The 14,188-nt window shown below is 38.2% G+C and overlaps 1 protein-coding gene across 1 annotated transcript in view; it reads right to left on the minus strand.

Annotated features, from left to right (window-relative positions):
• Positions 1-14,188, minus strand: part of RPS6KA2 (ribosomal protein S6 kinase A2) — a 308,664-nt gene that overhangs the window by 48,728 nt on the left and 245,748 nt on the right. Inside the window, exons 12-13 of the mRNA XM_069070411.1 lie at positions 8,628-8,730; positions 1,006-1,136 (exon numbers count right to left, since the gene is read on the minus strand). Of these exons, the coding sequence (XP_068926512.1) occupies positions 1,006-1,136; positions 8,628-8,730 (234 nt within the window). The remainder of the gene's footprint in view (positions 1-1,005; positions 1,137-8,627; positions 8,731-14,188) is intronic.

The raw sequence follows: 14,188 nt of genomic DNA on the forward strand, positions 1-14,188 counted from the left end.
AGTTGATGCAAAAAATCAAAACCCTTAAAACATCTGGAGCCCTTCTGTTCTTTGTCTTACTTGGTGGTGCACACCCTATGTAGTTCCCTTCCCCTTATCTCTTGCTGCCTTTAGACTCTAAGTCCCTCAAAGATGGGTACCATATCTGACTCATGCCTGAGTGGGCTCTGTGGCTGCAGAAGTGAAGCTGTCATAGTGCTGAGCCTTGTGGATTCTCACATCCCTGCAATCTGTCTGTCCCCAGTTCTCCCTTGAGAGACCTTTCCTAGTGAAGAGGAAAAATAAAACTTGGGATGTTTCCTTCAATGGAAAGCAATGCTTCCATGATATGGAAGAATCTGATCTATTTATGTATCCCAGACTTTTGCTAAGAATGAGTTTCTTTTTATTTATCAGTGTTTTTTAGGGGTTTGGAAAGGCTGGGGAAAAAGGGTTTATCCCATTTAAAGTGGAAAGGGAAGCTGCTGTATCCATTTTCCTGGGGATTTTTTGTTTCCTGGAGTCAGTCTGCAAAAATTTTCCTATGTTATGCTATTTAGAGTCATGATCCTGAGGCCTGGTGCTGCTAAAACTGTAAACAGCATATATTTGCTTCTGTCACTGTGTTTGAAAGATTGTTAACACTACCTCATATATGAGTCCCCCCAAATTAGTCTAAGTCCTGAGGCAGTCCAAGGAACTTCGGGGCAATATTCTCTTTGTTAAATGGATTTGAATTGAATTTTCCTCCTCCTCTCATTACAGCAAATGATGGAAATCTAGGTAAAATGGTGCTACTTTGGGAGGTCAAATGTCTTCTTTTAATTGGTCTTGAATATTTGCTCATTCACCCACACCTAGTGTGAGCACCTTTGAGGGTCGCATTTACTGGGTCTCATTGAACACAAGTAGAGTATAGTCATTATGGATACTACCCTCACAAGTGGATAGTGTGAAATGGACCACTGAGGGACTCATTCACTAAGATTCATTGAATACAAATGAAGCAGTCATAATGGACGTTACCTGCACAATTGGATGGACCGTGACTTTGTGTAGATCTTGTTGCGCAGGTTCTTGGACCAGGCTGGAAGCCACAAAACTGAATCCTCTAAAAAGATTGTGAGCATTGGCACTTGGAGGAACACCAGGGGAATCTGTAGGTGAATCAATGTTATGATATATGAAAATTTTTTTATGATAATCACAGTATAAAGGCAGGGAGGGACAGGAAGTGAGGTGGAAGGGAGGCGGGGCATGTAAAAAATGCAACCCCTCCCCCCAATCCAATAACTTCAAATGTGCTTAGTAGCCACATGCCTTGGATTGATTGTATCTTTTACATTTGAGGTGAGAGATGGATATAGATTAGGAAAATGTAGGACAAATCTTGCCTTCGGTTTGTTGTTTATTGCTAAGTTTAATTGTGGTTAATGCTGCATCTCCACAGTTCTTTTTAAGTAGATAAATTTAAAGCTTCCATGTAAGCTGTTTTGTATATATAGAAAAGGCTAGTGTGTCCGGTAAGGAAGTCTTTCCTTGTTTCCTCTTCACTCTTCTACACCCCGCTTGTCCCGGTACTCAAGAAACTAAGAATTACTTCCCGACATTGTTTTCAACTCCAAACAATCTCAAGTCAAGGACTACGCTTCCCTATAGGCCTCTCTGATACAAACTACTTTTCTCTCTTTGTCTCAAAACCCATCATTGTAGGGATGGAAATGTGATTTCCACTGTTGGTTCATTATTCTTACTTCATTAAAAAGAGAAATATGGACACTGGGGAGTGTTTGCACATCCTGAAGCCATAACCTTCAATTTGGGTGTCACTCAATAATCTCCCCTGATAAAGATGTGGATATCACCAGAAATTATGCCTGTTAAAAGAGAATTTGGTGCCACGTAATGGCTAATACATAGGACAAATGATTAAATAATCCCATTACTTTGATCAGTTGAATGTCATGTTCAGTTTGGGTTGAAGAATGCATGAAAGCAGTGGAATGCTGGAGCCAGCTCCAATTGCCCTGACTATTACATTTTCATTGTGAGCATTTCCAACCCAGAAACAGGCAAATGCTATCAATCAGAGTTCAATTTATTGCTTTATTGATTGTCTAGACCTAATGAAGTGAGGAGAAAATGGTAATGATGCAGATTAAACTTAAAAGTGTCTCATGTGAACATTTCCCTACCCCCTGAGAGCTAGTTGTTAAATATTTATCAGTACATTCCTTCATGGAAGTCATTTATACTTAGAGAATCATAAAATCAAGTGAGACAACATATATAAAAGGCAGCTGGGTGGCACAGTGGATAGAGTATTGAGCCTGGGGTCAGGAAGATTCATCTTCCTGACCCCAGAGTTCAAATCCAATCTCAGACACTCAATAGTTGTGTGACTCTGGGCAAGTCACTTAACCCTGTTTGCCTCAGTTCCTCATCTGTAAAAGTAGTTAGAAAAGGAATTGGCAAACCACTCCAGTATCTTTGACAAGAAAACCCAAAAGGGGTCATAAAGAGTCAGACATGACCAAAAAATAACTAAACAACAACACCAAAAATTATGTATGTATATATATATAGTATTGTGCAAATCTTGAAGTACTATATAAATGCTATCATTATTATAAATATGAAGATTATTAGCTATAGATTGTTATACCTAGCTATTATTATTGTCGTTCAGTGATATCCAATACTTCATGACACCATTTGGGGATTTTCTTGGCAAACATACTAGAATGATTACCATTACCTTCTCCAGCTTATTTTACAGATGAAGAAACTGAGATAAACAGGGTTAAATGACTTGCCCAGGATCACAATAGCTATTAAGTGTCTGAAGTGAGATTTGAATTTAGGAAGATGGGTCTTTTTTTTTTTTTTTTGCTTTTTGAAGGGCAATTGGGTTAAGTAACTTGCCCAAGGTTATACGGCTAGTTTTTTTGTGTGTGGGTGTTAAGTGTCTGAGGCCAGAACTGAACTCGGGTCCTCCTAACTCCGGGGCTGGCACTTTTACTCACTGCACCACCTAGCCGCCCAAAGATGGGTCTTTCTGACTCCAGACCTGGCACTCTATCCACTACATCAACTATCTGCCTTATATCTAGTTGTATTTTATTATTGTTGTATTTGTTATTATTGTGTATCATTTAAAGAAAACTTTATAATAAGAATTTTAAAGTATTCTTCTGGCCTATTATTGCTTCATTTCATAAAGTAATTGGAAATTTAACAGTCTTACACTCTCTACAATATTTTAAGAATGATAATTTTAGTTAGAATATATAGTGTTTTAATCTTTGCAAGGTATTTTATATACATTATGATATTTGATCCTCACAACATCCCTGTGAAGTACTACAGATAGTATCATACCCAATTTGTAGATGAGGGAAGGCTTAGAGAGATTGTGATATTAGCCTTAGCAATACTATTAATAAAGATAATAAAATATGTGAATTCGGCAATGAACTGCATATCTGCATATTATATATATATGTATATATATATATATAGTATTAACCTTGAGGGTTGTTAAAAGATGCTTATAGACTCTGTAATATGGCAAAACCTACTCTTCTTTAAAAAATTTTTTCGTGACCTTGGGCAAGTTGCTTAACCCCAACTGCCCTCCAAAAAAACCCCCCCAAAAATAAGAATGGTGGCTACAGGGGGCGACTAGGTGGTACAGTGAATAGAGCACTGGCCCTGGAGTCAGGAGAGAACCTGAGTTCAGATCCAGCCTCAGACACTTAACACTTACTAGCCGTGTGATGTTGGGCAAGTTGCTTAACCTCAATTGCCCTCTAAAAAAAAAAAGCAAAAAAAATTTTTTTTTCCTAATTTCTCTCCATTTGCATGGATACCTTGCTCAATTAGTATATGGAGCTCTAGCAATTGTTACAGTTATGTAATTATTATATTTTGGGGGCCTATCACATAGTAAATCCATATGTTAAATGTGTAAAAGCACACTTTACACACTTTTATGCGAGGTAGCCTGTTACAGAACATAATACAATGATAGTGGAGTCAGGAAGATATAAATTCAGGTCACCCCTTTAACATATGTTGGCTAAATGAATTTAGGAAAGTCACTTCATCTCCCTGAGCTTCTAGGCTGAGGGGGTTTTTGTTTTTGAACCTCTTTCTGTGTAGGAGGGTGGAGAGATGGGGTTATAAGAATCATGTTTTAAGTTCTTTTTACTTCAATTAAAATAATTTAAAAAATTTGTTGCAAAAGATTTCTCCTGAAAGAAAAACAACTGATTTATGAACAATAATGAGTTGCTAATGTCACAAAAATATTTTCAGGAAGCAATTAGCACATTGGAAGAAAATGATGATAATGAATGTTGTCTTGTACCTTTCATTTGCTTAGATATAGAAACATGAATGTCTCAGTATAATGTGATCAGTTCTTTCAGGACATGAGTTATCAGATCACACAGAAAGGAATAACTAGATTTCTCTTGGAAGACTCTGCATGTTTTTGTTCATCTTCTGTGTCCTGTGCCAATGAAGAAAATAGCACACAAAGGCAATACTTGCCAATGGGAAGTCTTAATTCTTTCCAGGTTATGACAAAGGCACCATCATTACTTAGTTTTTATCTTCTTGAATGTCCAGTTGTAGATGCCAACATGATGGCTGAATTAATATAATCAGAGTTGATGGTGTTTGGGAATAAACTCCCCAACTGCCAGACTATGGAAGCTTAATTAAAAAACAGAAAGCATGGCTGAGTAGTTTTTGGAATCTGAAAATTATTCAGTGCAAGACACATGAGACAACAAACACGTTTTTTTTGAAACAGTGCTCTGTTTTTCCTGCTTGCGTACAAGCTTCTCTGGATGGATGGGTTTCCATTTCATTTAGTCTGTTTGTACTCCATCTTTCTTTTCAGTTCACCCTATTACTTGCTGCCTCTTCAAAATTCCCTAAACTGTCTTGTAGTTCATTGAAAAGTACACCCACTGGAAAAAAAATACAAGTGTATATATCATTGCTTTCAGCTACTTCAAATGACAGGCATTAATTTCTTCCCTGAGGTTTCTAGGTTTAAGAGCCTGATTCTACTGAAGGGAATAATACTATTATGGATTTTCACAGGTCATGGAAATGTTAAGGTCTGAGTACATACCTGGGTCGTCAGTAGTCTCTTTTACAATATTACAAGAAAGGAAAGAATTGCTATAAGGCTGTACACATTCATTAACACTAAGAGAATGGAAATCTAAAAGGAATACTTTCTTCCCCCATACACATGAACTGACTATCCTGGGGCTTTTACTTTACCATGTATACATCAAGGGAAATTGTTGAAGGAGTGGTGGCAAATGACTAAAAGACAGAAACTTTTAGGAAAGGTTGCAAGAATTAAAATGTGAATAGCCTTTAAATGATGACTACATGGTGGGTGACAGGATTAGATTTGATAAAGATCTGGGGAAGAATAATTCTTTAGCATGACAGGGAGGAAAACAAGAGAAAAAATATGGAATAAATGCATAAAAAATTGAAACTGAGTATAGTCAAGCCTTGACTATCCACTCAAGTATTTTCTACCTTATAGATTAACCTGATGAAATTTTAATCATGGGTTGGCTTCTCTTTGCCATCCAACATGATCTAGAGTTACCTCTCCTCTCAGTAATAGGTATGTGCGCAGGGAATATAAAACACTTGCAGTCTTCTTTTAAACCAAATAAAAGCAAGAGTACAAACTTATTACAAGAAAATTACATTATAAGGGCAGCTAGGTGGCACAGTGAATAGAGCATCAGCCCTGGAGTCAGGAGGACCTGAGTTCAAATTCGGCCTCAGACACTTAACACAAAAACTAGCCATGTGACCTTGGCCAAGTCACTTAACCCCAATTACCCTCCCCCCAAAAAGGCAAAAAAAAAGCAAATTACATTATACATCCTGAAGTCAAATACAAATGATTTTGTGTATAATATGCTTTTAAAAAACAGCAGTGCTGCTGCTACCATTAACCTATTCCCTCCCTCCTGCCCAAGTCTAGCCCTAGACCTTCCAAACACAAGCTTCTAAAAATAGCCCAATTTCTAAAATCAGAGATATTTGTGTCCCTAGCATTGCAAAATCCATGTCCCTCACAGGTAAATTCTATGATACAATAAAATAATCCTATGAAGGGGCCTTTGAGAGCCTCTAGAGAAAAAAAAAGAAGATATTACATAAGATGGGGAAGTTAACAATCAGTGATACTGGAAAAGCAATCACGGTTTAGAAAAATTAAAATACTAGAGTCATCAATTTACCTAGAAGCATTTATTTGGTGCTTCTGTCTACCATGCTGGTATACAAAGATACCAGTGAAACAAACAATCCCTGACTTCAACATTTTAATGGAGGAAACAACACATACACTCTTTATTAGATGCTGAATATATAGAATGAACAGCTGGTGGTTCAGGGCACATGTGTTTTGGCAGCTGGTGGGGGTGGGTGGGTATGAGAACGAGGAAAGGCTTCATGAAGGACCTTGTACTTGAGCTTAGTCATGTAGGACACCAGGGCTTCTAAGAGGCAGAGTTGAGGAGAGGGCACATTCTTGGTGTGGGGGACAGTCAATATAAAGGCATGGAGATGGAGCAATGAATACAGATGTATTCCTTGTGGAACAGAGAGTAGGTCACTGCCAGTTCTGGCTATTTTTTGAGATACATTGTCATTTTTTTGTGGGGCAATAGATTCCCTTTTAATTTTTCCCCCTACAAGAATACTAATATAATACTATCATTCCTATAGCATACTAATATTTAATAGTCTGCTATTAAAATAGTAGATGTAAAATGTGAACTCCCAGATCACATTAAAAGGTTTATAGGGTGAGGGAGTAGTGCCTGGTTGCCTAGGTAGATTACAAGGACAGGCCAATATTAGCATTAAAAAACAGCGACCAGAAAGGCTTAGTCACTAACTTTGAATATTTCAAATACAGGTTGAAGGCTAGAGGTCTGCTTCCAAAATAAAAACATACTCCATTCGAAGACCTGAACATTTTATGAGGATTAATAGTTAATGTCCCTCCATCTTAAGAATTGACATTGTATTAATTTGACAGATGGATAAACCAGAACAGAAGTAAAATTACTAAAGGAATTCCAGTAACTGGTGCAAGATGAAACCTCTGAATCTCATCCTCTTTCATCTTCTGTTACAATGACTAGATGTGGTGCTAATCTCATATAAGTATTAGGACAGAATCTTACACAAAGTGAAATATCTTTCAAAGCAGTAAAGCATCCTATTATTAACTGCCCCCTATTTGAAGTGGGTTTCCTCGTCTTTGGAAGCTTTGTTAAATCACAGCTATTCAGCAATGATCTCCATACTGAAGGCAGTCATTACTGTATGGGACTCTCAGGTCCTTATACTAATGACAGGCTGGATTTTATCTGGGGTTTCCTATAAGACTCCAAATGAATTAGTTAACGATAAACGGACTCAAATGAACCTAGGTTTCCTCTAGGCAGCTTATGTTGCTAAACCAGAGCAGTGTTGCCTTGCTTAAAGCATCTTGCCTGGGAACACAGTAAGACAAAGCTGTAATCATTCCATATCCCTGTAATGTCTTACATTCAGTTCATTTCTCATCACCCACGGTAGTGGGAATTTGAGAGAGTACAAGGAGATGAAACTCACAGATAATCCTCCAATCTCACTGATAGGACTAGGGAAGTCTCTGCTTTAATTTAACTACATACCCTGAGTATCTGTCTGTTCATTCCATAACTTTCTTTATAATTTTTACAAATAATTTTTTTTGGAGGGCAATTGGGGTTAAGTGACTTGTCCAAAGTCACATAGCTAGTAAGTGTGTCAAGTGTCTGAGGCTGGATTTGAACTCAGGTCCTCCTGACTCCAGGGCTGGTGCTCTATTCACTGCGCCACCTAGCAGCCCCTACAAATAAATTTTGATTGATATATTTTGTTTTTATGTTGCCTAAAACTTTCCCCTGTATCTCTAGGCCCTTTCTCCCCTTTCAGAGAGCCATCCTATATCACAAAGGATATTTTTTAATCTATACCTTTCCAAGGAATTGACGGGTATCTATATATTCACTGTTTGTTTTTCTTTTGCTTATAAAACTGTGTTGACTTGACTTTTTGGACTAGTCTGCAATCTTTAAATAAAATGGTTTGTAACAGTGATTTCAAATGAGAATGTAATTTATTTTCAGACTGGATGAGTTCACAAACCTTTAGCCGTACCAACAGTTTTAGCCTTGTCCTAACTAAACCTTGGTGCAACACTACTGAGAGGTAGCAACATTGATTAAAGTTTCTGTTATTTTCCCCCTGTGTGCAGGAGATAGTGCCAAGGTGTAAAGCAGGCAAAACACAAGGAACAGGAGGGAGAAAAATCCGTGCAACCTGGACAACACCCAAAATGTATATAACCAGCTCCTGCTGTATCACTTCCATCCATAGCTTTAAGTCTAGCTAAGAAGGAAAGACAACAAACAGTGATGATAGTTTTCTATGAAACATAGTTGATTCATGCGGTTTTCTGGCTCCTAGATGTCTGCCCCCTAGCTGTTTGGCAATATTGGAAAAATATGTCATTGGCAATAACAGCTGATTTTTCCCCTTTAGTGGCCCGCACTAACCTGTAGGGGTCCTGGATGTGAACTCGGGATCAAAATGAAATGTATCTTCAGGTCTGCCCACTGCTGGTTTAAAAGGTGGCTTGATCTCTTTTCTGTACAGCTTCTAGAAGGAGAGCAATATGAAAAAATTCAGACACCAGAAGGGAGGCAGTTTGCCTTGGCTTTCTGAAAAACAGAAGTTGTTTCTCTTCTCGGGCCATCTTAACTTACAAAAGAATTATTAAAGTGCTGGAAATGAAATAGGTTCAGTAGGGAGGGCAAGGACTAAGAACATGCTGAATTTTCTTATCTAAAAAAATGAAAGAACTGAATTAGATCTCATGAATAATGTATGCAAAATCATTTTGTAAACTACAGAACGCTTTAGAGGGATCAGCTATTATTAGTAGTATGGTGACATTTTACCTGGGCTCTCCCTTCTAACCTGTGATTTCATGTACACTTGCCTTGGCTACACACCCCTGAGTACTACTTGAGTATATCTTTATCTTTGCCATCAATCAATCAATCAATCAGTGAGCATTTATTAATCATGAGGCATTACAGTAGACACTGGGGATAGAAAAATGAAACCATTTAGGGACCTTAACATTCTAACACGGAGACAAAATGTACTTTAATACCTACATATGAAGTAAAATCAGGATAACTACAAGGTAAATTTATTGGGGGCAAGAGAGAGCTCTAGAAGTTAGGAAGCTTAGAAAAGGCTTCATGTAAGGATGACGTGTGAGTTTTGGGAGTGGCTTTCTTTTATGCTTTTAAAGTTGGCTTTGAAAGCAATTCCAAAGGAGGAATTTCTAAAATGGAACACTAGTAGCATTTTGAAATCATTTTTTTAACCTCCCACATTGACCACTTAGGAGAAAATGACACTCATTGGAAGTAAAAAGCTACATTAGGGTTTAAAAAAAAGTCTTATTACATTATAAAGACATAAGTAGAAATACAACAGCTTTTTCTATCCATGCATCCCCCCATGGGACCTGGCTCATTCTGTATTTTGTATATTGCTTGTGGGGTAGCAGAAATAACTGGCTAGGCTTGACACCTTGAAAGAGCTTCATGAGCTAAGAGTCATTGTTTTAACCTCATATATTCTTGTTCACGCATGTGTTGTTTCATTAAAACAGACTTAGTGACTCTATTTTGCCCTTAGCCACCATTTTGTGAAGTTAAGTTTCAATTTCTTGAAAGTCATCTGATTTGAGAAAGAAACAAGACCGCTCCACCCCTCCCCCTTACGTCAGTATCTCCTGATCCTCCTCCATTAGTGAGAAACCATATGTCTCCATCTCTGGACTCCTATTTTTCTACTTCCTTCAATTAATATCATAACTGTAGAAACCAATGGTCAGGGTCTTTGTGTGGACCAAGAGCATTGGACCTGATTCTTTCCTATAACTGCATGCATTGCTAAATAAATAATTGTTTGAATGTAACTGCTCAGTGTCTTTATTCTACCATAACAATATGAATATGTGTTAGGCACCCATAGTGTTCCAGGAGTACGTATTTGGGATATGACAGAGATCATCTGGAGACTTGTCAATCCTAGTTATCACTAGCCAATTGGGGTACAAAATTTTTGGGTTCAAAATTATGCCAGGGAAAAGCATTAAGCAATATGAAGTGTTCATTAAAACTAGAGGTAGGGGTTCAGAAGAAAGTAAACAGTTAGCCAAGAAGATGGTGTATGGAATTGGAATTTATGTATCTGAACCACAACTTAAAATAGTGGAGCAATGAGCTGATGGCCAGTGACAGAGTGCACATGACAAGAACCTATTAAAAAATCATTTCCCTGGAGACTTATGGACCTAATAAAGAGGACTTTTAAACTGTAAAGGAGGGAGAGAGAGAAACCCAATAGCATAGATCTACTAGCACCATAAGGAGTAGAAGAATAATAGAAGCAAGGGCCCAAGAAAGCAGAAAAAACAAAAACAAGCTATGGCCTGATAGGTATGTGTATATATATATATATATATATATATATATATATATATATATATATGCATATATATATATATAAATATAAAACATACAAGTAATAAACAGAGTAAACTAGAGTTTCCAATACTAGGGACAATTTTGACCTGAAGATTTGGTAGGATGAAATTCATGACTCAAAATGGCTCTGGCAGAGCAAACCTTATTCAAAAGGGATAGAAGAATAATGCTGTCCATTGGTAGACTGAGATATGTAGAAATTCGGGAAGCCAAGTATAGAAAACATAGTAGAAGATATTTGAATGGGGATCAATGAAGGGAATGTCACAAATGATACTGACATGGGGTAGAGGATATGACAAAAGGAAATACTATTCTGGCCCTAATTTTGACAAATAAGGAGAGCCCAGCTACTGAAATAGAAACCCTAGGATTAAATGACCACTCCATCATAGAGTTTGTGTTAGAGGAGAATGTTAGACATAGTGTGATGTCTGCCTGATATTTTGGGAGATTTCAAAGGGGAATAAAGGGTAATATTTTACAGAGGACATCAGCCTAAGAAGTATATGAAGATTTTTGAAGTTTGATATTCTATTTATAATGAACATCACTTTCTCCATATCTATTTGTTTGCATGTTGTTTCCCCCATTGCACTGTAAGTTCTTCAACGTTAGGAACCACCTAACTCTTTTCATATCCCTAGCATTGCCTGGTTGTGGGGTAGTAGTACATTGCCTGGTTGTGTCTGGCTCTTCATAACCCCATTTGAAATTGTGGTGGCAAAGATAATGGAGTGGTTTGCCATTTCCTTCTCCAGATAATTTCACAGATGAGGAAACTGAGACAAAGAGGGTTAAGTGACTTGCCTAGGGCCACATAGCTAGTTAGTATCTGAGGACAGATTTGAACTCATGAAAATAAGTCTTCCTGATTCCAAGCCCAGTGCTCTGTCCAATGTGTGACCTAGCTGCCCCAGCATAGCACATAGTAGGCACCTAATATATATTAATTGATTGATATAAGCAGGGATGTGTAAACAAAAGAAAGGTGAGCCTTGGAGAGACATGGCTGGTAAAAAGGAAACTCATGGGGTGGAGCCAAGATGGTGGAGTAGAGAAAGTATTACAGGTGAGCTTACCCAACATTTGCCTCTAAACAACTTTAAAATAAAGCATTAAATTGAATTTTCAAATGGCAGGGGCAACAAAAGGTCAAAGCAAAGCATCTTTCTAACCCCTAAAAGCTTATGAAGGGAATATCTTAACCACTTGTGGTGTATGATTGTGATGGCATACTATTGTGCTATAAAAATGATGAGGTGGATCATATCAGAGAAACCTAGGAAGGTTTCTGAACTGAAGCAAAGTAAAGTGAGCAGTCATGAGAACATTGTACACAGTAACTGAAATATTGTAACAATAATCCACAGTGAACAACTACTCTGATCAAGACAATGATCCAAGATAATTCCAAAGGACTCATGATAAAAAATGCTATCTACCTCCAGAGAGAGAAAATTGATGAACTCTGAATACAGATTTGAGCATATTTTTTCGCTTTTTCTTCTTCTTTTTTTTTTAACATAGTTATTGTGGCAATGTTTTGCACGACTTCACATGTATGACTGATGTAATATTGTTTGCCTTCTCAATGCATTGGGGAGGAGGGAGAGGGAGGGAGACAATTTGGAACTTAAAATGTTAAAAAAAGAATGTTAAGGGGTGGAGCCAAGATGGTGGAGTAAAAACAGGAATTTATCTGAGCTCCTGCTCCAACCACCTCCAATACCTGTAAAATGTGACTCTAAACAAATTTTAGAACTACAGAACCCACAAAGTGACAGAGAGAAACAAATCTCCCACTGAAGGCAGCCTGGAAGGCCAACAAGAAGGGTCTATCACACCAAGCTAGGAGCTGAGCACAGTGCCATGTGAGCTGCATGGGCCCAGACCCAGAGTGGCCCCAACTAATGCACAAATGGGCCATAGCAGACTTCAGGAGAGTGAATCACCAGCAGCTATGGTGGTTTCTAGACTTCTCAACCCATAAATGCCAAAGAGAAAGTAAAAGGTCAATGGGTCTTAGGACCCTTTCCTTTGGAAAGGAAATTGAAATTAGGACCAGAACAGTATTTGCTTTTGTCATATCCTCTACCCCATGTCAGTATCATTTGTGACTTTCTGTTTGTTGATCCCCATTTAAATATCTTCTACCATGTTTTCTATACTTGGGTTCCTGAATTTCTACATGTCTACATTTCTACATATTTCTACTCTGTTGGAACTGGGTGACAGAAGAGCACAGTCTGGCGCCTACCCCCAGGGTGAGAGGTGGCACCAGAGGCACGGTGGCTGAAGCTGCTGCCATGTGGCTACTCCCAGAGCTCCTGGTCTGCAGATTGTATGGGGACCAAGTGACCATTTAGAGGGTAATCACTTTTGCTTTGACCTGCTTGGATCTGGATCATGGTCTTGGGTGGTGGTCATGGGGTGAGAAACACCAGTGTGCAAGAACTTGGGGTGTCTATAGAGAGGGTGGCCTCCCCATAGCTGTGACAACATTTGCAAAACCCACAGCAATTTGTGACACAGCTCTCTCCACTCTGGAAGCAGAGTTCTACCTTGGCAAAGAGCACAAAAGTCAAGTAATTGGCTGGCAAGATGAGCAAGCAGAGGAAGCACAATCAGATCATAGAATCCTTTTTTGGGGACAAAAGGGATCAAAACATGGAACCAGAAGAAGTCAACAAAGTCAAAATTCCTGCATCAAAAGCTTCCAAGAAAAATATGAGGGCAGCTAGGTGGCACAGTGAATTGAGCATCGGCCCTGGAGTCAGGAGAACCTGAATTCAAATCTGGCCTCAGTCACTTACCACAAAAACTAGCCATGTGACCTTGGGCAAGTCACTTAACCCCAATTGCCTTCCAAAAAAAAAGGCAAAAAAAGCAAAATATGAACTTGTCACAGGCCATGGAGGAGCTCAAGAAGGATTTTAAAAATCAAGTAAGAGAAGTGGAGGAAAAATTGGGAAGAGAAATGAGAATGATGCAAGAAAATAATGAAAAGCAAGTCAACAGCCTGCTAAAAGAGACCCCCCAAAATACTGAAGAAAATAATCTTAAAAAATAGCCTAACTCAAATGGCAAAAGAGGCCCAAAAAGCCAATGAGGAGAAGAATGCCTTAAAAAGCTGAACTGCCCAGATGGAAAAGGAATTTCAAAAACTCACTGAAGAGAATAATTCCTTTAAAATTAGATTGGAGCAAATAGAAGCTAATGACTTCATGAGGAATCAAGATACTATGAAACAGATCCAAACAAATGAAAAAATAGAAGGCAAAGTGAAATATCTCATTGGAAAAATCACTGACTTGGAAAACAGATCCAGGAGAGACAATTTAAAAATTATTGGACTACCTGAAAGCCATGATGAAAAAAGAGCCTAGAAACCATCCTTCAAGAAATTCTCAAGGACAATTGCTCTGATTTTCTGGAACCAGAGGGCAAAATAGAAATTGAAATAATTCACTGATTGCCTCTTAAAAAAGATACCTAAAAGAAAACACCTAGGAATATCATAGCCAAATTCCAGAGTTCCCAGGTCA

The sequence above is a fragment of the Petaurus breviceps genome, unplaced genomic scaffold, assembly GCF_028583685.1.
Source record: "Petaurus breviceps papuanus isolate PSGF00001 unplaced genomic scaffold, PetGlider_PUasm1.0 90808, whole genome shotgun sequence".
Taxonomy (NCBI): domain Eukaryota; kingdom Metazoa; phylum Chordata; class Mammalia; order Diprotodontia; family Petauridae; genus Petaurus; species Petaurus breviceps.